We start from the raw sequence: 24,222 nt of genomic DNA on the forward strand, positions 1-24,222 counted from the left end.
GAGGCCTCATCACGAGGACATGTGCTCTTCCTCCCACTTGGCAGGTCCCCAAGGGGACAATTTAGCCTCTCTCCTCCTCCCTAAGTTTCCCTCCCCATCTCCTGTCTTTCTCAGCTGGTGACATGGTTTCCTGGTGCCCAGAGAAAATCTAAGCCTCAAAGTAAGAACTTGCTAGATTTCTTGACGACAAATATCCGAACTCCTGGCCCCCACAAGGCCCTTCCTTCCTCCTCCTGAAGATGGAGACTGTACCCTCCTGCTGTCTGGGGCCCCAGCCTGCTCTGACTGGCCCCGCCTACCCGCTGCCTGGATCTGTCCGTGGTGGTGGGGGGGCGGGGGGGCATGTTTAATCTCTTTACCTGTCTGTACTTGTCCCTATCTCTAAGCCCTTCCTTCCCTCAGCACAGAATCATACTCAGGTCTGTCACCCCACACCAACCTCGAACCTGACATCTCTCCCAGCTGTCACCCTCTCACTTTCTCGCTTTTCCTTCACTGCCCGACTTCCTGAGCCCGCCGTCCTTCCTGGCTGGTCTCACACACACATTCTGCCCACCTCAGTCCCCATGCTGTCCCCAAGACACTGCTCTGGTGAGGCCGTGCTGACCTCCTGGAAGGATCGGGCAGTGGGCACCCTTGGCCCATGCTTAGCCCCCAGGCAACCCTCGGCCTGTGCCTTTTCCTCCTCTTCTCTCCTCTTGGTCCCTGGGACCCTGTCCTCATTTTAATCTTATCCCCCTGGCCACTCCTCAGGCTCCCTTGCTGGTCCTTCTTCCTGTCCCAGAAGCGTAGGGGTCACGAGGCTCTGTTCCAGGCCCTCTCCCCTCATCTTCCTCTCAACTCCTCCCCCTGGGGGCTCGTCATTCTCTGCAGCTTCAGTCATCTATATATTTGCCAATCACCCCAAACCTTCACCTGCAGCTCAGGACCTGTCCCACCTGCCCCTAAACACCCACGGGGCATCCACGTATACAGCCACATCTAGCATCTCCCCCAACCCCAAACCTGCTTCTTTCTCTACATGAGGGCTTTAATGAGGGTCCCCCAAGCAGCCAGTCACCCAAGTCAGAAACCTGGGAGCCCCCCCAACTTTCCCCTCACTCAACACTGAGGCGAAGACTGAAGCCCACAAATATCGCCAAACTGCCCATTTCCCTCAGCCCTGCAGCCACTATCCTACTCAGAGCCCCACGGCCTCCTGCCTGCATTGCAGCCTCCACCTCAGGACTGACTCCTTCCCTGTCTTGTTCACACCCACATGGTGATCAGAGGGACCTTCAGACCCAAATCTGCTCATATGCTTCCCCACTCATACCCTACATGCAACTGTCACACTTAGGATATCACCTCCCCCTCCACCTCAACTCTACCCCAATCTAAGCAGCCACATCACTTATCTTCAGGCCCATCTCACCAACCCATATCAGCACCTCCCAGGTAAGGCTAAGCCTCCGCTGAGACAGACCCCCAACACCCCCTTCATCTGGGACATCTAAGCCAGCACCAGCAAGACCAAGAAGAATTCTCTTCACCCATGAACTCCTGGTCTTGCCAGTACTGGCTCAGATGCCCCTTCCTCCAGGTAGGTTTCCCTGATTTTTTTCAGGAGTATCCCCAGTAGCCTGTGCTCCCCTCCACAGCCATCCTTACACCTCATGGTGATATGTGATCAACACCAGTTTTTCTGCTCAGCTAAAGCACCATGCTGGCAAAAACTTTGGGTGTCTTGTTCAGCTCCACCCTACCGGCACATAGTAGATGCTCAGTTGCCATTTAGTGGGTGGATGGATGGAGGATGGATGGATGACGGAGAGATGGATGGATGAATTCATGGTGGATGATATATGATGGATGGATGATGGATGGTGGTTAGATGGGTGGATGATGAATGATGGATGGATGAACTGATGGATGGATAATGGATGATAAATGGATATGAATGGGAGGGTGGATAATGGATGAATGAATGTAACTTACCAAATGTTTTATTAATATTTGTTGATTTAAATTTACCTTTCAGTGCTACTTAGCTCGCATCTTGTGAGTAGACATGTCGGAGAGCCTCAGGGTATCTAAGAACCTTGTAAATAATGATGATTAGCATGGGTAGGATGAAATTTTGGCTTAATTGTCAGACTACATATCTGAAAATCAGAGCAGGTACAGACCCTTCAGAGATTACACCAAACCTGTCCTCACCAGGCCAACAGATCTTTCCTCCACGGAGGACAAAATCTCAGAGAAAAAAAGCCCTGCAGCAATCCAGGGACTTGGCCTCCCTCTCCTTGGTCACCCCCATGAAGTCAGCCTTGTGGTGTCGGTGTACAATCAAGGACATGGTGGCTCCAAGAAGCTGTGTCATCACCCAGTGGGTGGCCAAGTGGGTCCCACACCAAGGCCTGCCTGGCCCTGGGCTATGAAGTTTGAGGAAGAGGGCCCTGATGGGGATGGCCCTCATGGAGCTCTGCTGGGGACTGGGGTGACAAGCTCTTGGCCCCTTCCTCTCTGAAAGCCATCAGTCACCTCACCCAGAATAAAGCCCCTGAGGATGACAGTGGTGCCAGTGCTGATGACAGTCATAATGATCACACCAACCTCCGCTGCCCTGGCTGGGCTGACCCTGTGCCAAGCTCCTGCCAGCACGCCACCCTCCTCATCTCATCAACCCGCGCCACAACCCTGTGAGCTGCTTACTGCTCACTGCATATCACAGATGAGGAAACTGAGGCCCACAGAGGTGCAGCCACCTGCCCAAGGCCTCTCAGACCTAGGCAGAGCCAGGCTGGCCCCGGGTGACTGGCTCTGGGGCTCAGAGGCCTCATCGGTGCCCCTCACACTTGAGCAGCTTCTCTGACGCTTTCATGATTTTTGCTGTCCCCTCCCCCTGCACAATGTTGACTCAATCGTTCCTTTAATCCAACTTGAAATAGGCCCTCTGTTTTCCATTTGTCTCACCCTGAGCAATGATATCCGTGAAATCAAGGCTTCAATGCGCTAATTGCTGGTGGGCTTTTTCCTGATACTATTAAAATACATACATGACTGGGAAAGTATGAAATATAAAATGTTGGTGCACGCAAAACCCATGATCACCTCATATCGCAGTGAGTACACGCCACTCCCTGAGCCGCTCCAGCTGCTGTTGGAGAGGCAGCAAGACCAGGGAGGAGGCAGCATCCCGAGTGGACGTGGCCCGGCCTCTCCCAGCCCAGCCCAGCCCACCCCAGCCCAGGGCAGGGAGGGTACTTCTCCCTCCTAGGGAGGCCCCACCCACGCCTGCTGCTCCCAGGCTGGGCAAAGGAAACTCTGTGGCAGCTGGAGGGGGCTCAGCTGACCATGGGCCCTATGCAGGAAGGCCCATTGCCGGAGGGATCAAGGGCTGTGCTGGACCCAAGTGCCCCTGAGAATGGACTGCACATTGGGGTGCTCTCCACATGCGCTCCCCAATACTCCTAACTCCTGGAAAAAGCCCCCGGCATGGGATAGAATTTGCACTTTGCACCACTCACAGGAGAGTGGCTGAAAGGCACCTGCAGTCCTCAGGTGAAGGAATCCTCCAGGAACGAAGTCAGGAAACTGCAAGGGAAAATCTGATACCAAGAAGAGAGGAAAATCCTTCCCCAGTTGTGGCGACCTGCCCAAGCAGCAGCTGCGCCAGCCATGGGGGGAGGAGGGTGGTAGGCAGACAGGCCTCCTGGCAGGAGTGGAGGCTGCCAGGCTGAGAAAGGGGTCTGTTCCAGCCTGCTCTGTAGCTGGGACTTGGCCGCACGGCAGCAGGCCCAGAGATGAAGCCAGCAGGGGCCAGACCCCAGCCCATGAACCAGAGGTGCCCCAAAACACCTGGGCAACAAAGGAAGACCCAGGGGCCATGTGGGGTGGACAGGCCTGGGTCCCAGCACCAGGCCCGACCTGCTGCTGCAGTTTCCTCTGTCCCATCAGCCTGCTTTCCCCCTCCGTGAACCTGGGGTAGGCCTGAAACCAGCCCAATTGTCTGTTAGAACTGAGGTTTTTGGTTTCTTTTGAAGAGACATAGAATTGACCCTCCAAATCTTAAAACTCGAGAATGTTACAATTGTTTTAGTAAAGTTCCTTTCTCAGGAAACCAACCATCAGGACCCCCAGATAGTATCGAGGAGCTGAAACTCACCTGATCACTGCGTCCGGACGAGATGCCGGATGCCTCAGCCATCATCCTGGCCTCCGTGACCGCCTGCTTCCTGTTGACCGATTTCCCTTCCTTACCCTTCCTAATTCTTATTTTCCTGCATGTAGGTACATTTCTTCCCTGCTATAGAAACCCCCGATCTTAGTTGGTCGCAGATGGATTTGAGACTGATCGCCCATCTCCTGGGCTACAGCACCCAATTAAAGCCACCTTCTCTGACAGTACTCACTGTCTCAGTGATTGACTTTCTGTGAAGCGAATGGCAGGACCTAGACCACAGGCATTTCAGAAACAGCCCTACCTCCCACAGTAGGGGTGAGGGAGAAAGCAAGTTCGCCTTTTCTTGGAACAATGCTTGGCTCTTCGTAAGCACTAAAATGTGTTAGCTGTTTATAAATCTATATTTACTAATTACTAGTTATGAAATATAATATGCCCCAAGTATACTATTAAATAACAACATACATTATATGTACATATATCTTAGATGGAGTCTCGCTCTGTCACCCAGGCTGGAGTGCAGTGGTGCGATCTCAGTTCACTGCAACCTCTGCCTCTCAGGTTCAAGTGATTATCCTGCCTATTTCTTTCGTGATTATCCTGCCTATTTCTTTTTTTTTTTTTTTTTTTTTTTTGAGACGGAGTTTCACTCTTTGTTGCCCAAGGAGTGCTGGAGTGCAGTGGTACAATCTTGACTCACTGCAACCTCCGCCTCCCGGGCTCGAGTGGTTCTCCTGTCTCAGCCTCCCGAGTATCTGAGATTACAGCTACCTGCCATGACGCCCGGCTAATTTTTGTATTTTTAGTAGAGATGTGGTTTTACCATGTTGGCCAGGCTGGTCTCAATCTCTTGACCTCAGCTGATCCGCCCACCTTGGCTTCCCAAAGCGCTGGGATTACAGGCGTGAGCCACCGCACCCGGCTTTATTTATTTATTCTATAATATACAAGTATTACACACAAGTATATTCACTTACGTAGTCTCTCCTGTGTAGATACTATACTATAAATCACCACTTATAAATTATTTACTCTTACTACCACAGAAGGGAAAGCAGGGAGAGTAGGTTCATGCTTTCGCTCATTCATTCACTATGCATCTTTATCAAGCCCCTGGGGAGAGAGCAGCCTCAGCTGAGGAGAGGCTGAGTGCCACTCAGTGAACGATGGCTGGCAGAGTTCCCACAGCTGGTGCTGGAATGCCAGGTTCGGTCCGTGTGGACAAAATGCCTCTGAGTGCCTGACACAGCCAGCCATGCTGTCAGTGGAACAGAGCTCAGAGACGGGCAGGGACTTGCCGAGGTCACTCAGGGCCTGGGTTTGGAGCCACATGTCACACCCAGGTCTGGGCACAGTCCCCTGGAGACTCCTTAAATCAGGGTGCCTGGGACTCTGCATTCGAAAGCCTCCTCGGGACAGCAGTCTGCACTGGGGAAACACAGAGGGAACTCCAGTTGCAGAGAAGAACAGGTGAGGAGAACTTCAACCTCCCCACCGAGTCTCCAAAATTCAGGCACCCAGCAAGGAGCCAGGAGCTCTGCCCAGTCCCATGGATGGCCCAGCTTGCTGACCACACAGTGAAAATCAGGCCCCGTGTCCCATGCTGAATAAGCCCCTCCACCCCTTGAGTGCCCCCACCCCAGCCCAGCTGCTCTCCCATCCCCGGTCCGGATGCTGGCACATGCCCCCTGCCACCCACCCTCGTATCACTCTCTAGACACTCCCTGGACTTTCCCCCGACTCCCCCGACTGCAGACTCCCCGTCATCCTTACCACCCTCACGGGACAGGGCAGCTGCTTGCACCTCACAAGGAGGGGGAAGGAGAGAGCTTCGTGAGACACCCCACACCCTGGTGGGGTGATGAGAAGGGAGACGCTTTGACCTGGTGTAAGTTTTCCATGGGGGAGGAGAGGCAGCTCTGAATTTGGAGGAGAGGCTCCACCTCCTTGAAGCCCTGGTGTGAACCTGTGACCTCGAGCCTGCACGCAGACCCTGCGCTGCTGTCGCCACAAAGGTACAGCTTCATCTTGACCAGCGAGGGTGCCCGGCCGGTGCTCTGCACTTTGCACCCGTCCCCTCAGTTCACAGTCTCACCCCAGTGAGGGGGATCATTCTCCCCATCTCCCAGGGGAGCAAACTGAGCTCCAGAGCTGCAGTCATGTGGCCATGGCCACAGGACACTCCAGGGACGGAGCCCACCATGCCAGGGCTTTGGATGGCACAGTCGGTGGTCTCTCCAAGGTGCCTGTGGTGGGCCCCCTTCAACACCTCTGTTTGGTGTCCCTAGTATCCCCCTGCCCCCACCAGGCTGCAGCTATATTTGGCTTGAAGACCCTTAAATTCTGATCTGGGGACAAAGGACTCAGCAGTTCGCCCATAGGAACGAGGGAGGGTAGGGCACAGGAAGTTACCTCCTTGGGATGCTCCTGCCTGGCCCCCACTGCACCCCAGTGTTCAGATCTGAGTGGCCAGCCCCTGCTCCAGCAAAGCCTCTGGACATGCCCCATCCAGGACATCAGAGTGAGGGATGGGATAGCAAGGCCGGGCTGCCGTTGGGGGAATACAACCATCCCCATGAGAGACGTCACCGGCCCCTCAGAAGGTTTGGGAGGGAGGCTGGGAAGGAGGGGCTTAAAGAGATTAAGTTCGACAGGTGCCACAGTGTCAGGGAATAGCCCAGCTCTCAGTGACCAAACCCGAACCCCATCCCCCAGCAGGGCCCGGTCACCCCATTCCTGGGCCAATGGTGCCATCCTATGGCCAGATTCCTCCCTAGCAGCCTCAAAGCCTGCCATTCCGGCCCTATTCAAATCACATCGTTCCACTGCAGTCATCATTTCACTACGTATATCAAAACACCACGCTGTATGCCTTCAGTGTAGACCAGACAAACAATAAGTAAATTTTTTAAAGAATTTTTCAATCCATAATTCCAAGGTCCAAGGCAGTCCTGAGATAATGTTACCCCACATCAGGAGCCCATTTCACAGATGGGCAAACAGGCTCAGAAAGCATCAGCCAAGATGCAGCAAAGGGTGAACGGGGACAGCAGGAACTTCAGAGTCCCACAGCCTCGGCCTCAAATCCCAGCTCCTCTGCGGCATGACTCAGGTGAGTCTCTTCCCGTCGCCAAGCCTATGTGCCTTCTGTAAAATGGGGCTGATAACCATGCTGACTCCACCTGGTGCTTGTGAACTGTTAAGTAGCACGCAAGCCTTTGCCTTCGTGATTGTGAAGGAAGGTCCACCTGTCTGACTCCAGGCCCCACCCCGCACCGCACACTAGATCAGATTCAAGTTGGAAACCACAGGCCTGCGCCACATTCGCAATGGGCTCCCCCAGGGCCAAGGCCAGGGCACCCACCCCACCTGTCTCCCAGTACAGCCTCATTTTATGTTCTTCAGCACTTCTGTGTCTGCAGCGCCCCCACACTTCATTTGCCCCCTCCTTCGTAGTCAGGCTCCTGTGAGAAAGTAGGGCCGTGATTGCAGAAATAGACACCCTGCTCATGGCTGGGGCCCTGGGGCCTGAGCCGGTGCCGGGCACAAAGCAGGTGCTCAGTAAATCACTGCTGGATGAGTAAAGCAATGAATGATTTACTCTTGGTCCCCCTCAAATGCAATTATGCCGTTGTTCCTTTTTAACATCAAATCCACCTGTCAATGCACAGCTGCACTAGGTCAGCTCAGTGAGCGCTGTAGCTGAGAGCAACTGACTCAGGAGTCTGTGAGATCACATTTAGTCCCAGCTCTACGGCTGACTAGAAGGGGCACAGTGACATGCTACTGAAACCTTCCATGCCTCAGTGTCTCCATCTGTAAAATGGAATTATAAAGAGTAAGCCCTTCATAGGATTACCGTGAGCATTAATCAAATCGAGGTCCAGTCCATGAAAAGTGCCCAAAGCAGTGTCTGGCACATGGTAGGTGTTCAATAAACACTGGCCCCTTATTACTGCTAGCTGCTTTTGGCCTTGACATCTCCAACTCTCTCCAGGGTCTTCCCCCATTTGCGTCTCATCCTGGCCCTGGCCCTCTAGCCCTTCCCCCATCATAATCACAGAGCAGGGGGAGCTCACGGCAGAAGACGAAGTTCAGCCGCTGAAGCCCAACCATCCTCTGTTCAAATCCCATTTGAACAGCTTCTTGCTGTGCAGTTCGGGACAATTTATCTGACCTCTCAGAACTTGTTACTCCTCAGTGAGCAAGAACAGCGAAGTGCACCCAGCACAATATTTGCCATCAATAAAGGGAGGCTGTCGTTTTATTACCGTCATTGCTCAGGTGTTCCGGTCCCATCTGTTGTGTTAAATAGACCGGAAGCCTCTTGAGATCGGGGACATCATCTAGCTGATCACTGTCTCCCCGTCGTCAGCACCTGGCTTGCGCCCTGAACACAGCAGGTGCTCAGGAAGCATTCGGAGAATTCAAAAACCACCCGAGGCTTCTCAATCTGACTTCCCTGGCAAAGCCTGGGATTCTTGGAGCACCATGGGGTGTGCAAGACCCAAGTGGAGAGATATCTATACCCCTCCTACCCTGGTCCTCACTCTGTTTCACAGCCTAGAAAGTGCCACCCTTTCAGGACCTCCATCTCTGGGAGTTCTACCCTCCTCAAGTGACTTTAGCTCTCTGTGCCCGTCTCTCCATCTCCGCAATGGGAGTTATCAATGACAACCTCATATAGTTCTACGTTTCTAGAATGCGGCCTTGTGAGATCACAGTGAGAAATGGGATGGAAATATGCAGCAGCCAGATCATACAGTACCTAAGGTGTCAGGCTAAGTTTGAATTGTATCTAGAAGGCAGTAGGGAGCCAAAGAAGGTTCTTGAGCAGGGGTGTGACCTGATCAGCGGGGCACCATAGGATCATCGCACTGGTCTCAGTGTGCAGAATGGACTAAAGAGCAAGAGCCCAAAGGCAGGAAGGCCAGTTAGCCAGTGATGGCCCCAGCCTGCGGAGAAAGGAACAGGACCCCCTTTCACCATGATGAGCCTGAACTTCAGAGAGGCCGGTGTTTTGGAAAGAGCCCTGATTCGGGAGGCAGAGATTTCACGGTTTAAATCTCAGCCCAGCAGCTTTCTGTCCATGTGACACTTTGCATCTGGCAGCCCTGGTGTCCCCGTCTGCGAAACAAGTTTATTAAAAGGATCACTGAGAAGTTCGAACTGAAAATTGTGTATTTATCACCCGGGACACAGTGATCATCCAAAAACAATAACTCAGTAGGTGACCCAAACTTGATTCTGACCCCAAATACTCCAAGGCTGCCACACCCCCATGAGCAGAGTGGTCCCCTCCCCTTGTCAGCATACCTTGATGCAAACCAGGGTTGAGGAGCAGGACACCCCCGCCCCCTGCCAGCCTCACAGGCGTCTCTGAAGAGGACACAGGCCCAGCCTCAGCTGTCAGGAAGCCCTGAGCAGCTCCTGTCTTCTCCTGGATTGGTTGCATTCACATCTGGAACAGATGGGGCATTAGAACTCTCCACCCCCACCCCCTTTTTTCAAAGATCACTGGTCCAGGAGAAAACCACGTAATTAAAAGAGGAGAAATGCAAAACAATCCCCTTAGCAGAATTCACCATCTTCTCTCCTTTGTAAATCCATTAATGAACTGTAATTACAAAGACAAACCCGTTATTGAAACCTGGTAACCAATGCACTAAGGGGCTGAGAGACTCCCATTGTAGCCCAAGGCCTGAGGAAAGAAAAGAACAATCCTAATTAGTTTAGTCCTATTTATACAAAATTCAAAAAAGAACAAAATTATAGGTTACAAAGTAACGTGCCATCTGTCAGTAGACCACAGCTGCCCTAGGGAGATGCCAATTTTCTTTCTGTCTGGGATTCATTTAAAACCTTCTGTAAATCAGACCTAGAGCAGAGAGAGACGTGGGAAGTCCATGGACAGGACAGATTTCATGAGGACCTGGAGTAGCCGTGGGAGAACACTGATGAGTTAAGGGCAAGAGTTTGGGTTGGAAAGACCCCAAGAAGCTGGTCCCTGCCTTCCTCGGAGCCTGGTGACAAGATCCTGCCAGCTACACCATTCACCGGGCAGGGAAGAACGAGGTCCTATTCCCGGACAGGGCTTCCACCCCATCTCTCACTCCACTCATCAGGGACATCCGCTGCTTCTGCCCACCAGCTCCCAGGCGATGGTATCGGCTAACGACCCCCTCCTCCTCCTCCTTGGAGAAACACTGCTGAGCCTTTTCCGTCCACGTCAGCTCACCTACCTCTCCCTCGACCCACCTGTGTGGTGAGGAGGGGGGTGGATAATCTCAGAAGAAAGGAAGGATGGGCAAAGTAATTACTTCTTGGGTAGCTATGACAAGGAACCTCCTTGGGCAGCAGAAAAACTCCTATCCCAGGGACAGGCACAGAGAAAGGGTTTGGTGAACCACACAGGAGGTGGAGTGCGGTCACGGGGGAGAGTGTGGCTGTGTCCTGGTTAAATCACTCAGCTGTCGTTGTGCTGTTGTGCGGATGTGGCTCTTGGGTACTGTCGGTGGTGTTATTCTGCCTCTTTGAACTGCCTCTGCAGAGGATCTTTCGGTGTGTTCTGAGCTTCTTGTAAACGCCTTTTAGACATGCTCTCAAGTGTGAAACTAGTAGTAACACTACAAATGCTCTATTAAACAAGGGTAGGTTCACAAAATCACCAGAGCTCCCCTTCTGAGAAGCCAGAGATGGAGATTCCGGAGGGGCACCAGTCCAGAGGGGCCTGGGAGAGGTGGCTGAGATCTCACAGTATGACCTGCAGACTCCAAGTAGGGCTGGAGGAAGGGAACATGGGGCCGGGAGACTTTCCTTCGTGTGGTTTCTGAGGTGGGGCTGCTGCCATCTGTGTTGGGGGTTTTGGGTTTGGGGTGAAGCCGCCAATAGACAGGAAACAAACAGAACTCCAACAGGGTATGCTGGGGCGGGAGTGGAGAGGCACCTAGGGCAGCCCAAGCCCAGGCTGGAGCCCTTCCCATCAGCTCACTCACACTGTCACCCCATGGGCTCCCAGGTACCAAGAGGAGGCACAAGGCCCTGGTACAACCTAAACCCACGCTCTTTTCCTCTAGCTGGGGTGGGGTGACATGAGCACACTGCTCAACTCAAAGTCCCCTGTAGGCAGGGACTATGTCTGTCTCATACACCACCATCCTCCCCACTGCTCTGGAAGTACATGGTACCTGAATGAATGAGTGAATGAATGAATGAATGAACAAATGAGTCCTATCTGATGTCACCGCCCTTCTTCCCTGATGCCTTTTTCTTTTGATGTTCTTCGGTCCTAGATTCAAGTCCTGTCTCTCCAACTGACCCACTGCTGAGCAAGTCATTTCATCATTCAGACTCTCAGCTTTCCCATTTGTAATGCGGATGATTTGAGCTTTTTCTGGGTAGGGTTACTGGGAAGTGAAATAAATTCGTAACCGGAAAGTCAGGACAAACATCACCGGTTTTGCTGTGGTTGCTGTCATCACCATCTCCACCACTGTTGCCATCCTTCCAGCCATCCCCTCCCGCAGCATCTTCATCCATCCTTTTCCCTGGTCCCCAAATAACCACACTGCCTCTAGCCCCATTCAGTGCTTAAGTTAAATCACATTTCATTGTTTCTCATCAGAGAACAGAGAAATCAGTAAAGAAATTCACAGCACTCAGAGTCAACAAAGGGTTAACTAAAAAAAATGGGAATATATTAAGCTTTTGATTGGAAAAAATGCAAACGCAGTCCCTCTCACACTCACCCCTGCATTATCACTCTCACACTCACATTCTGGCTTCTGGACTCATGCCCCCCCTCAGGCACACACCCACATGCACACACAGGTGCTCCCAGATGCCATCACACACTCCCAATAGGCACACCCAGACACACTCCCTCCCACTCCCAGGCTGGCCTCCCTCACTAAAGTGGCAAAGCTACAGGGAAGCTACAGGGCACACGCACAGGACGCTTGGAGCCACACTTGAGGTGAGGAGATGGAGAGGCTGCGGTGGCGACAGGCAGCCTTAGACGACTGTGTTCTCCAGAATGGCCAGCCGCTTACTGACAGCTTCCAGTGGACTCAGAGTTAAGGAGAGGTGCCTGGTGGCCAGAGCAGGGCGGGGATGGGTGTGGCCCTGCACTCAGGCCGCTGCTTCCTGTTCCCTTTCGACACCCCACCACAGTGTGCGTTCTCCCCTCTGTCAGAACTTACCCATCCACTGTCCTCAGAATGGTGCTTTCCAAAAAACGTAGCCAGTCACTGTGAGCCCTGAGTGCCCAGCCCTGCTCAGTTGCAGGTTTAGCCCTGCTGGGTCCCCCACCAGGTCCTGGCTGAGCCAAGGGAACCGCCTGGGGCTCAGCCCCACCTCTGAGTGGGTACTGGGGTCAGGCACATCACCATGAGCCTGAGAAATGGGGCATCCACAGGCTCCATGTTCTTCAGAGCGTGTCCAGGACTCTGGTGTATGTCCAGTCCCCAGATCGTGACTTCTGCCTCAATTTCTCTGTTTACCTACTGGGAGTCTCTGCTTTTGACAGGGTCTGCCCCAAGCTAGTTTCAGCCTATTCTGCCAGAATGCAGCCCATCAGCAGGAGGCAGGCCAAGAGAAGCCTGCCCAACCAACCACACATGCCCCCCACGCCCCCAACACTGGCCTGCACCCCTCCCCGGCCCCAGCCACCTCTGGGAAGGGATATGTTTCCTGGTCAGGGCCTGCAGCAGCCCCTCCACTTTGGCCTGGAATTTCACCAAGGACTCGCAGGCACACGGGTCTTCCTCTGCAGGAGACAGGGAAGTGGAAAGAGAGAGGAAATGTTGAGTGGTGGCCGGGGAAGAGGGAGGGGAGACTATCACTGCCCAGGGCCAGGACTCAGGAGTCTTGGAAGAGTGAGGGGCTTAGGCGACCTGAGGAGGCAGGAAGACATAGATAGTCCTTGAGACATCACCCTAAGGAGTGATGCAGGGGTGAGCCCTGAACGTCTTCCTGGTCCCTTGGAGCCCTGAGAGTGAACTACAAGTGCCTCCCTGTACCTGCTACATGAAGAACACCATTAGGGGCCTTGATGTCACCTCAGTGACTTCACCCCAACCCTTTGGGTTTGAAGTCATTAATCTCATTTTACAAGTGAAGAATCCAAGAAGTGAAACAACTTGCCCACGGCCAACAGTGTCAGAGCAAAGACACAGGCCCAGGCATGTCTGGCTCTGAAGCCCATACTCCTTACCACTAGGAACCAGCTGGTGAGGTCACCAGAGAAGACCAGAAAGGCAGTAGGGCTCAAGTCCTGGCTCTCCCAGCTACTAACAGTTGTTCCACCCCTTTGGCCTTGTTTATCCCATCTGTCAAATGGGGATAATGACATTCTTACCAAATAGAATTGGATGATGTCATATCCAGAGAGCACCGAGAACAGTGCCAGCCACGTAATGGGCATTCAGCATGTTTGCTGGTAGTAAGAACTGTACTCGCCAGCCCACCTTCTGGTTCTGCCAACTCTTGGTGCCACCTCAGCCCCTGCTTTTCCCCACCCACACCCAGTTCCAGGATAGCTCCACCTACACAGTACCCCACCTGCCCTTTCCACCAATGCCAGCCCTGGCCTCACTCACCCACACAGATCTTCTTCTGCAACTTCTTGCCTATCTGGTTGATGGTCTTGAAGTCGGCCGTGTAGAAGTAGTGCTCTGCCACGGGCTCTGAGGCGATTTCCCTCAGCTCATCCTCCACGGCGTTGCCCACTCCCACAGCAAACATCTTAAAGCCTGCCGGGAGGAACAAGACAAGTAAGGCTGGATGTGGGGATGGGCAGCCATGTGGCTGAGCCTCCCAGGGAATGCTTGGGCAGCCAACACCACACACCTCCTGCTGGCAGCTGCTGGAATTGCAAGCACAATGCCTGGAACAAGAACGATGAGGAAATCAACATTTACTGAGGTTCTACTCTTTGTTAGACCCTGTACAGACTTCCTGTACTGGAAGCTTTGTAGAGCAAGCTTTATTTAACCCTAATAACCATCCATCTGGTGGTTATTTTTTTCCTCATTTAATAGGTGGCAAAACTGAAGCTCAGGCTTATTCCAAAGTAGAGTTGCCTTCCAATGGTTGATGTGTTCTTGGGAATATCCAGCTGGAAAAATTCCAAGCCTCACTTACAAACGGACCATCAAAACAACCCACTTTACCTTTCTGGGGCCTCAATTTTGTCATGGGCATAAGAGAGAACTGAACTAACTAATCCTCCTCATTCAAACTCACCTGGGTTTAGGGCACTAATCAGAAGACACCAAGATAAACTACGGGCTACCCCGGCCATGTGTGTACCCCTGTGTGTACCCCTGACCATGAGTGGTGTCCAGGGTCCAGGAAGGCAGCACCTACCAAGGTCCTTGGCCTTCTTGGCAGCATCATTAATGTAGTCCTGGCTCCGGCCATCAGTGAAGACAATGCCCACCTTCTGGGCCCCAGGCCTAGCCCCACTGGACACAGTGAAGGAATTGTCAATGAGGTACTTGAGAGCAGCCCCGGTCATGGTGCCCTTCTCCATGTAGGACATATTCCGCACAGCTGCCTTGATGTCCTTCTTGGTGTGGAAGCGACCCAGGGGGAACTCCTGGCGCACAGAGCTTGAGTACTGGACCAGCCCCACCTGGGCCAGCTTGTCTGACACGTCCAGCGTATCCACGATCTGATTGATGAACTTCTTCACCAGCTCAAAGTTCTCTGGCCGCACACTCTTGGATCCATCGATGAGGAAGACCAGGTCAGTGGCCGAGCTGCCACCACCGCCACTGCACACTGGGGAGGGCAGGAAGGCAAACGGATGAAGCTGAAGGACATAGTCATCCATCCTGCTCCCCAGCTGGGCACCCACCACACACCAAGCTCTATGCTGAGGATCATTCCATTTTGCCCTCAGAACTGCCTCTATAAAGCCAAGGTGACGGTTCCACTTTACAGTATTGGAAACTGAAACTCCAACAGCTGTGAGATCACACAGCTCAGAAGTGGTGGCACCAGGATTTGATTTTGAGACTATGTGAGTCCTTCGACCACATTAAACCCGCCACCCATTGTGTTGAAAACAGGGACAAAAGTCAGGTGAGAACTCTCAAAGGCATCTGTCTCTCACCAGACTCTGAAAGGTATCTGTCTGCTTTGAAGATGGGTTCAGAGGTAAGGTGCAGGGAGGCTCGAATGGGTTCCCTGGGGAGTTGCTGAAACCTCACCACCACCCCTCCACACCCTGCCCAGGGCGAGCCTGCGTCCACTCCACTGACCATTGCAGGTCTTGCCATCGCTGTTCAGAGTGAAGCCCTCGCGGCAGGCACAGGTGTAGGAGCCGGGGGAGCTGATGCACACCTGCTCACAGTCATGGTCCCCCGTGGCACACAGGTCTGACACCACTGCGGGGACAAGGGGTAGCTCAGATCTCACAATCACAGAGCCTTGGGCACTTCAGACAGGGTGTACCTCACTGACTGTGGATACCAGGCCCCAGTTTCCAGACTCAGGGAAACTAAGGCCTCCAACGTCCTGGGGCCCAGGCCCCCGACTCTCAGCCCAGGTCTGGGGTCACTGCACCAGGGCCTAGATCCCTGAAGAAGGTCAAAATGCTGATGATTAAAATTAGAAGTCCCACTAAAAAGGTAAAGGCCAAGGGTCAGGGACTTTAGTCTGTTTAATTCACTCCTGTATCAAGACACCCAAGTGCCTAGAACAGCATACAATGAATACAGCACATATCTGTTAAATATCATACAATGAACGTTACAGTAAGGTGTAACTGGATCTTCGCAATAACAAGCTCAGAGCCCGTGGCAGAGCACTAACGTGCATGCTCTTCTTAGACTCATTTTACAAATGGGTAAAGTCCTTGCCCTGGCCCCGATCCTGTCCTACTGGACACCCGCCCTGCTGAGCCTTCTGCCAGTACCCAGGCCCTTCCAACTCTCCCGCATCACCGAAAACTCTGACACCCAAACCTCCCGACACAGAAACACGTATAGGTTTTCTGGGCGCTCTCTTTCCTGGGTTCCAGGCCTTCCTTGGTCCCTGCGAGGATTCCGCCACATAAAAGAGATCTTAACACCTCCTCTCTTAACAACGCCTCTCCCCAGCTCCCTCAACCTGGGGCTGGAGACCCTCCTCCGTATCAGGCTCCGCCCCAGCTACGGCCACACCCCCGGTTCTGGCACCACCTCAGTCTCATCCAGGTTCTACCCCAATCCACCTAGACCCAGTCCCTAGCCCTGGCCCCGCCCTGATGTTGTCATGTAACGCAGTCCCCGCCTTTTTATAGGCTACCGCCCCGGCTAGGCCCCGCCCTCTGATGCGGCCCCGCCCCCGACGCTGACTTTTTCTGTCTTCACCTCAGCCCTGGCCCCGCCCCTGGCCTTGGCCCGCCTCAGCGGGGACTCTCAGTTTCCGCCCCTGCCATGGCTAAGTTCCAGCTCAGCCCTGGCCCCGCCCTGTCGCTCTCGCCTTCTCCGCCCCTGCCCTGGCCCTACCCTTGCCCCGCCCTGGCGCTAACTCTCTGCGTCTCCGCCTCTGTCTCTGCCCCGCCCCTGCTCCGCTCCGGCACTGACTCTCTCGGTCTCCGCCTCCGCCTCTCTCGGTCTCTGCCTCCGCCTCGGCCCCGCCTCTAGCACTGGCCCCGCCCCTCCGCTCTCCGCGACTCCGCCAATGCCTTGGCCCCACCTTCGCCCCGCCCCGGCGCTGACTCCGTCTCCGCCTCGGCCCGCCCCTGCTCCGCCCCATCACTGATTCTCTCCGCCTCCGACTCCGCCTAGGCCCCGCCCCTGCCCCGCCCCAGTGGCGACTCTCTCCGCCTCCGCCTCTGCCCGCCCCTGCCCCGCCCGGGCGCCCACTCTCTCTGTCTCCGCCCCGCCCCTGCTCCTCCCTGACACTGGCTCTCTCTGTCTCCGCCTCCGCCTGGGCCCCGCCCCTGCCCTGGCCCCACCCCGCCGCGCTCTCTGCCTCCGCCCCTGCCCTGGCTCCGTCCCCGCCTGCCCGCGCACCGCAGAAGGCCTCCTGGAACTTCCTGGACAGCTTCTCGATGATGTTGTAGCTCTCCACGTAGTCGACGTGCTCCTCCTGCGGCTCGCTGGCGATCTGCCGCAGCGTGGCCTTGTCCACGCGGCCCACGCCGATAGCGAACAGCTCGACGCCGCTGGCCCGAGCCCGCGCAGACACGTCCCGCACGCTGTCCTGGGGCCTCCCGTCCGTCACCACGATGACCACCTGCGACACACGGGGCGGTGTGACGCCGGGCCTCTGGGAAGCCCACCGGACTGTCCAGGAGAGGAGGCTACGGCCAGGGGGGCGGAGGGACTGCCGGGGTCGCACAGCCAGGCGGCGCCCCGGGGAAGAGGACCTGGCTGGCCAGAAAGGAGACCCGTTTCCTCTGACAGAGACGTGGCCGAGGGGCTTCCCTTCTGCGTCGCCTCCCTCGAGCAGGCAGTTCCGAGATGCCCGGATGTGATGCCCCATCGCCGAACTGGGCCCTCTAAGGTCAGGGCCATGCCTTCCCCTCAGACTGAGGCCGCTGAGGGCAGGTTCCTTAGACTGATGGCTGTGGGAGCCGTGCCGCGCCCCTCGTGCCCCCGAGAGGCCAGGCGGAGAGTCCCCTGGCTGTACTTGGTGTAGTTCTGCGGGCCCCACGTGGTGCAGTTCTGCGCTTTGACCACCAGATGGCAGCAGATGCTAAGGGATGGGGCCGCCGCCCCCCCCCCCCGTTGCGCTGTCCTTGTGCCTCGAAGCCCCAGGACCCTGGACCCAGGACCAGACGGAGCGCCACTCCCACTGGATGCCCAAAGGACCAACCCAAGGAATATGCGCCCTTTTCCTCCTCCACTCCCCAGGATGATGCATGCCCCTTCAGAGAGGGAAAGAATCTGCCTGCTCTCCTCCCACTAGACTCCTCTGGTCTCTAACCTGGATAGAGAGAGAGGCGGGGTACTCTGACGCTGAGACCCAGCTTCGTGACCCCCTGCCTGCACCCGCCCTGAAGCTGAATGCTCCTAGCTCTGCCCAGTCTTAGGCACCCAGCCCTCTTTGCTGCTTCTCTGCTTCTGACTTGGGTCTGCTTCTGATTCCTGGGTCCCATCCTTAGCCCCAGGCCCTGACTCCTTGCCCTGATGACATGCAGTTTAGACAGCCCATGGTTAGAAATGCAGCTCCACAAGTTACAGGTCACCTTCCTGAGCCTCAGTCTCTTCATCTGTAAAAAGGGGTTGTGGTGAGGTTGAGTGAGACGACTCATGGTTAGAAGCCAGAAAAGGCAACTATTATTTTTACGGTCATTACCCTGGGCTCCCTGGGGAGTGATCTTGCACAATCTCTTCCCCTCCAGGGGCCTGGGTTCCTGGTACTGAAAACCTAGCTGTGACTATTCGCTGCCACATCCCAAGGCCCCCTGCCTCCCCCTACTCTCCGCCTGCAAGCCAGGTTTCAGATTTCCCCCCATGCTGGGTCCCCGACACATGAACTCCAGGCTGAAGACCTGGAGTGGCACCAGCGCCCCCAGCCCCTCTGTCACCTGCTGGAGGAGCTCTCTCCTCACTCACCCACCCCAGGCCACAGGTCTGAACTAGGGTGAACCGGTTAACTCTGGAGAATGTGCCTGATACAGTCATCCCCCCATCTTCTTCACCCTCTCCCCATTAGGAGCGCCTCAGGCCAGCACACCCTCTTCGCCACCTCAACCATCAGCTTCATCTACAGCACCCCATGATGAAACTTGTGGTTGGCCCCAAGACTGACAGGCTGCCTGATGCATCATTTCTTTGAGGGGTGGTAGTGGCTGGGATTATATGCCGCTGTCTCTGTGAACACTTTTCCCACTTAATAGCTGAGCAAGTTGCTTAAGCTCCTTATGCATCAGTTTCACCATCTGTAAAATGGGGTTACCACCTCCAAGCAGGATTGTGCTCATTTATCCACTGCGTGCTAGAGAGTGTGGCATGGAGGGGGGATAAGAAAGAGAACCTCCCTGGGCTGGGGCCCTGGGCAGGGAAGTGGTGACTCAGGCCGACGAGGGCTGTGGCGGAGAAGTGCTGGAGCCTGTGGGGTGTCACCAGAAAAGAGGGCACTGGCTCAGCCTCAGGTTCTGTGCTGAGCCCTGAACATGACAGTGAGGGCACAAGGCCTGCGACATGCTCAGCCCTCTCCCTGGAGTCCTCGCTGCCAGTGCAGGTGGCGGCACAGCGCTTCCATTTCTGAGCCCCTTCCCTCAGAGGATTCTGAAATTTAAAATTAGCGAATGCCATGATGGGGCTTATTCGCTGCCAGGCACCGTTCTGAGTGCCTTACGCTTCCGAACTCAACCCTCATAGCAGCGTTTAGAGAAGGTGTTACCATTACTTCCATGTTACGGGTGAGGAAACTGAGGACCAGTGAGATGATGTCACTTGCTCAGGGTGGCACAGATATGGTGGAGCAAGGCGTGAACCCAGACAGGCTGGTAGCGGCGTCTACACCTTCATTCCTCCCATAAACATCTGGCCTGTCTGTGATGCCTTCAAGAGGCTGACTGGTGGGGCAGCCAAGGTCAACTAAACTGAAATGATTGTGAGCTTCTGGGATGGAAAGGCTGGGTAACGGTGGCTTCAGATCCCAGCTCTGCCACTTGCAGCTGGTGACCTCTGTCTAATGACCGCCCCTCTCTAACCCTCAGTTTCCCCAGCTACAAAATGGCCACCTCACGGGGCATCATGGGAATTCAAGTGTATGTAGGCAAAGCTTATAACCCTTAGCGGGAGCCTTCAAGCAGCAGCGTCCTGGCAGGGCGGCGGGGACGTACCTTGCTGATGTCGGGGGACCTGGAACGACTGCCCTCTGCATCGCTGAAGGCTCTGGTGATGGCGAACTGGATGGCCAGGCCAGTCATGGTGCCTGTGGACAGCGGCTGGATGCGACGCACGGCCTGCAGCAGCGCAGCCTTGGAGACGTGCGCCCGCAGCGGGAACTCCTGCTTCACGGTGCTGGCATAGTTGACCAAGCCCACCCGGGTGGCATTGGGCCCCACGTCCAGCGACTCAATGACCTGGGACAGGAATACCTTCACCTTCTCAAACTCTATAGGCCGCACACTGCGAGAGCTGTCGACGACGAACACCAGGTCCGCAGGCCGCGTCCGGCAGAGATGGCCTGCAGCAGGGCAGGAGGGAGAGGGCAGAGAGCAGGGGCACAGGTCAGGGCCGGGCCTGAACACACTCTAGGCCGAGGAGCAGAACACGGCTTCTTAGGTCCAGGTGCGAGGCCTCAGGTCCAGTAGGCTGCAGACATCAGCTGGGCTGGCTGGGTGGGCCCTTTTGCCAACGTGTGGATGCTCAGCAAGCATCTTGCCAAAGCCCCCGCTCAGAAACACAGAGAGCCAAGTCCTGACCTTGGGCTATTCACTTCACTTCTCTCAGCCTCAGTTTCCTCATCTGTATGGTGAGCTGGCAATCCGTCCCTACAGGATGCTCTGAGGAGCCGGCGAGGGCTAGGCACTCAGTGAGTATTCCAGGAGTGGCAGAGGACCCTGCAGCCTTGAAAACATGCTTAGGTTTCAGCCCAGACTTGCTGCCAGAAACAAGGGCAGCTATTTCTCCTGGCTGGGCAGGAGTGCACCAAGGAAGGGCCCTCCGGGCATGGGCACAGCCTTGAGAGCCAAAGTAGTGCCCGTCAACATGGCCTCTTTCATGTGAGCATCAAAGTGAATCACCAAAGTGGAACCAGTTTCCTCAGCCTGGCAGTGCCTGCTGGCGAGTTGCTGAAGACAGGGACAGGGAGCAGGAAATCCTGATGGCCACCTCGGCAGCCCGATCAGGTGCACCCCAAGACACGTCCCAGAGGAGCAGTGTCCCCCAGAGACCCAAGAAGGCAGTGCCATGTGCTGGGAGATATGCAGGGTGGAAGTGTGTTTAGGCCTGGGCTCAAATCCTAGCTCAGCCACTCTGCAGGGTTGGGCAGATCACTGCACCTTTCTGAGCCTCTGTGATCTCACATGTCCAGTGGACAGAATAAATCTACTGCATGACAGTCACTGGACTGGGCCTGCAGTCAGGAGGGGCTCACTGCAAAAACCCTTCCCTCCCCATCCCATGCTAAGTTTGCACTGAGCAGAGCTGATCCGAAGGAGGAAAGCGCAGGGCCATCCCAACCCCCAAGCTGCAGAATCTCACAGTGCACTGGACTGGGACCCTGGGCATCAGAGTTCCTTAGGAGACCTTAGAAACCACCCTGCAGCTGGTTCCCTGCTCTCTGATAGCTAAGGCTACAAGTGGAGAAACAGACCCAAAGAAGGAAAGGGAATTGGCCACACCACACAGCAGTAGATCAGGAGCCTAGAGGCTCTGGGGCTATCTCACTGTGTGGTCTTAGGCCCTCTCTGGTCTCAGTTTCCCCATCTGTACAAGAAGAATGAGCATTCCAGGACTCAGTGCCCAAACCTGAAACTCTGGAGGGTGGTGCTGCCCCAAGGGAGCCCAAGGCGGAAGGACCCACCAAGGGGGCATGAGCTCTTGGCATCCCAGGTCTGCCCTCATCAAAGAGCCGTGGGCTCCACCCTGGGCTTGGTGCAGCTCCAGAGGCAAGCCAGCTTTCTGAATATCTTCTGCTCACCGGAGACCTGGAAGACCACGGTCCCTGCCACATGCATGGTCCCTGAGGGCCGAGGAGCACCCCTGCCCCGACCCTTATCAGCACCACCAGCCCCGTCTGCTCCGGCATCAGCCCGCTGCCCACGCTGCCGCCCTGCTCCCCACCCCATCCTGGATCCCATTTGCTCCCTGCCATCTTAGTACCCAGCCCACAGTGCTGATGGTCAGGGCACATTTGCTCAGTGTCCCCATCTCACACAGGCCCCCTCACCTCTGGACTGGGGGGCGAGGCCAGGGCTGCACAGAGCCTGGAGCAGCAGCAGCAGGCCGCAGAGCACGAGGCTGGGACCAGAGAGGCCCCTCATGGTTCTGGCAGCACGGGCAGCAGCCAGCACAGTGGTGGGGGCCAGTGGGGTCCAGGTCTTATCAACCCCACTGCCCGCCCAGCCTCCGGGTCAGGCGGCCCCCAACTGATGACTGACGTGGGGGCAGCCCGCCCTGGCCCCCAGCCCCCCAGGGGCGGGGCTCAGGCTGAATGGAGGTGTGTGTGCCCTGAGAGGGCGGGAGCGCCTGGCCCGGGCTCCAGAGGCCCCTCCGACCACAAGGCCTCCTTTGCCTGTAGAAGCAACCAGAGCCGCAGCTGGAATTTGGGAAATCTCAGGTGGGTGGAGGGGATGGCTCCTCCAGGGGCTGGAGCCAGCGCTGCCTTGAAGCTCCACCCCAAGCCCCGGCATACCTGAGTCCAACGGCCCAGCCCTGCGCCGTCATCCCACACCCAAATCCTCCCACCCACAACCCCAAGTTTCTCATGAAATGCACTGCCCCTGCCCCGCCTTCACTGCGCCCTGCTCTCCGCACACACCCTGCTCCCCAGCTGCCCCTGGATTCTCCTCAAAGGCCTCCAGGCCATCGCACATGCAGGGCCATCTGCCCAGAGTCCTTACCGCTCGCTAACTCTCTGCCTTGCAGAATCTTTCAAGGTCATAATGAGGGCTAACACATACCTTCACTCAGTCTGGGCAGGGCAGCAGAAACCACGGCTAAGAGCATAGAATTTCTGGAGCCACGTTCCCTGAGTTCGCTATACCAGCAAACTACCTGTGTGACTATGGGCAAGTGACTTCACCTCTCATGTCTCAGATTCCTCATCTGGAAACCAGGCATGGTAACCGTGCCTACTTCCTGGGGTTCAGTCAAGGAGCAAAGGAGTTAGATGAGGTTTCTCAGTTAATCCTCATGACAGCTTTGTAAAGCAGCTACCGTTATTACCTCCATTTCCCAGAGGAACTAAAGAACAGAGAGGTGACGTAACTTGTCTGAAGTCACACAGCTAAGAAGTGTTATTGCCGGTACAGAGCTCCAGGCCCGCGCTCTGAGCCACGCCGCTGTCTCGGTGTATCCTGATGGAGGTGCCTTCTCCATGCGCACCTCCTCCCTGAACGCACCCCTGCTTGGCCCACCTCACCTGTGGACCAGTGGATTCAGCTCTGCGTCAGGCCCAGCACAGAAAAGGCCAAGATAAACCTTGTAAATAAAGAGGCATAACCAGGAACGACCCTTTCATTCCATTAGGGTCCAGTAGTTCGTGAGATAAGAGCAGAAAGAGCATGGGCTTGGCTACCTGAGAGATCCAGGTTCAAAGCTACTTCTGCTCCTAACTGGCTGTGTGACCTGGAGCTGGTGACTTAACCTCTCTGAGCCTCAGCTTGCTATGGTGCAGTGGGAATGGTAGCTCTTGGTCTGCCTGTCTCACTGGGACCATGTGAGGGGCAATAGGAGGACAGAAGGGGAGATGAGTTGAAGGATTGTCATTGCTGTGGGGGCAGAATCCTAAGACTTTGGACCTATGCACTACACTCTGTGTAAATTCTACCTCAGTCAAAGGAAACGTACAGACAAAAAGCGATTGCCGGGCACAGCAACCCGACTCACGGCTACCACACTCTTCAGCACTAATGACAACGATCCCTTCCACCCTTGACATGGCACAGTTACTCACACTACCACTCTGTCTCCTTCGCTTTCCCAATAAACCTGTGAGGTCAGCAGATCTGAGTCTGTTGGCCCATTTGTCAGATGGGGAAACTGAGGCCCAGAGAGGTTCACTGACTTACCCGAAGCCACCCAGCCAGTGTAGGGGCAGAGCCAAGCCTAAAGCTCAGGCCTCATTCCCCTCTGCACCAGTGTCGGAGAAGGAAGGGGTTAAGAGCATTTCCTTCTGACTTTTTCCTTGTACGTTTCAATGTGTGCCTAATTCACAGCACTCCCCAATTCCAAAAACCACTTGAAGCTGCTGATTGCTTTTTCCCCTACAACTTTGAAGTCTAATTCTCCTCCAGAGACTCTGCAGGGCAGATGCACCAATGGCGGTGCCTCTCCCTTCCAAAAATGGTGTCATAAAGGTGTGACCTGTCTCCCCATCTCCCCTAGAGGACGTGCGCTCCCTCTGAGCAAGGGGCTTCCCTGTCTCAGTCACTGAATCCC

The 24,222-nt window shown here is 55.3% G+C and overlaps 1 protein-coding gene across 1 annotated transcript; it reads right to left on the minus strand.

Moving 5' to 3' along the window:
• Positions 1 to 9,892: 9,892 nt before the first annotated feature.
• Positions 9,893 to 22,136, minus strand: MATN1 (matrilin 1). The gene is made up of 8 exons (XM_003937601.3): positions 22,010 to 22,136; positions 19,956 to 20,302; positions 17,173 to 17,395; positions 15,433 to 15,558; positions 14,534 to 14,950; positions 13,765 to 13,917; positions 12,852 to 12,932; positions 9,893 to 12,228 (listed from the first exon to the last, which is right to left on the minus strand). Exons 1-8 carry the CDS (start codon positions 22,101 to 22,103, stop codon positions 12,179 to 12,181), a joined length of 1,491 nt encoding a protein of 496 aa, XP_003937650.2. The 5' UTR covers positions 22,104 to 22,136; the 3' UTR covers positions 9,893 to 12,178.
• Positions 22,137 to 24,222: the final 2,086 nt, after the last annotated feature.

This window comes from Saimiri boliviensis, chromosome 11, assembly GCF_048565385.1.
Source record: "Saimiri boliviensis isolate mSaiBol1 chromosome 11, mSaiBol1.pri, whole genome shotgun sequence".
NCBI lineage: Eukaryota > Metazoa > Chordata > Mammalia > Primates > Cebidae > Saimiri > Saimiri boliviensis.

Bases quoted from the DNA above. Each gene is read 5' to 3' on its own strand.
- MATN1 (XM_003937601.3), bottom strand. From the start codon at position 22,103: ATGAGGGGCCTCTCTGGTCCCAGCCTCGTGCTCTGCGGCCTGCTGCTG. The intron at 20,303-22,009 runs GTGAGGGGGCCT...GCCCTGCTGCAG, and splicing joins CCTCGCCCCCCAGTCCAGAG to GCCATCTCTGCCGGACGCGG. The intron at 12,229-12,851 runs ATATCCCTTCCC...CTCTGAGTCCAC, and splicing joins GCAGGCCCTGACCAGGAAAC to TGGAAGCTGTCAGTAAGCGG.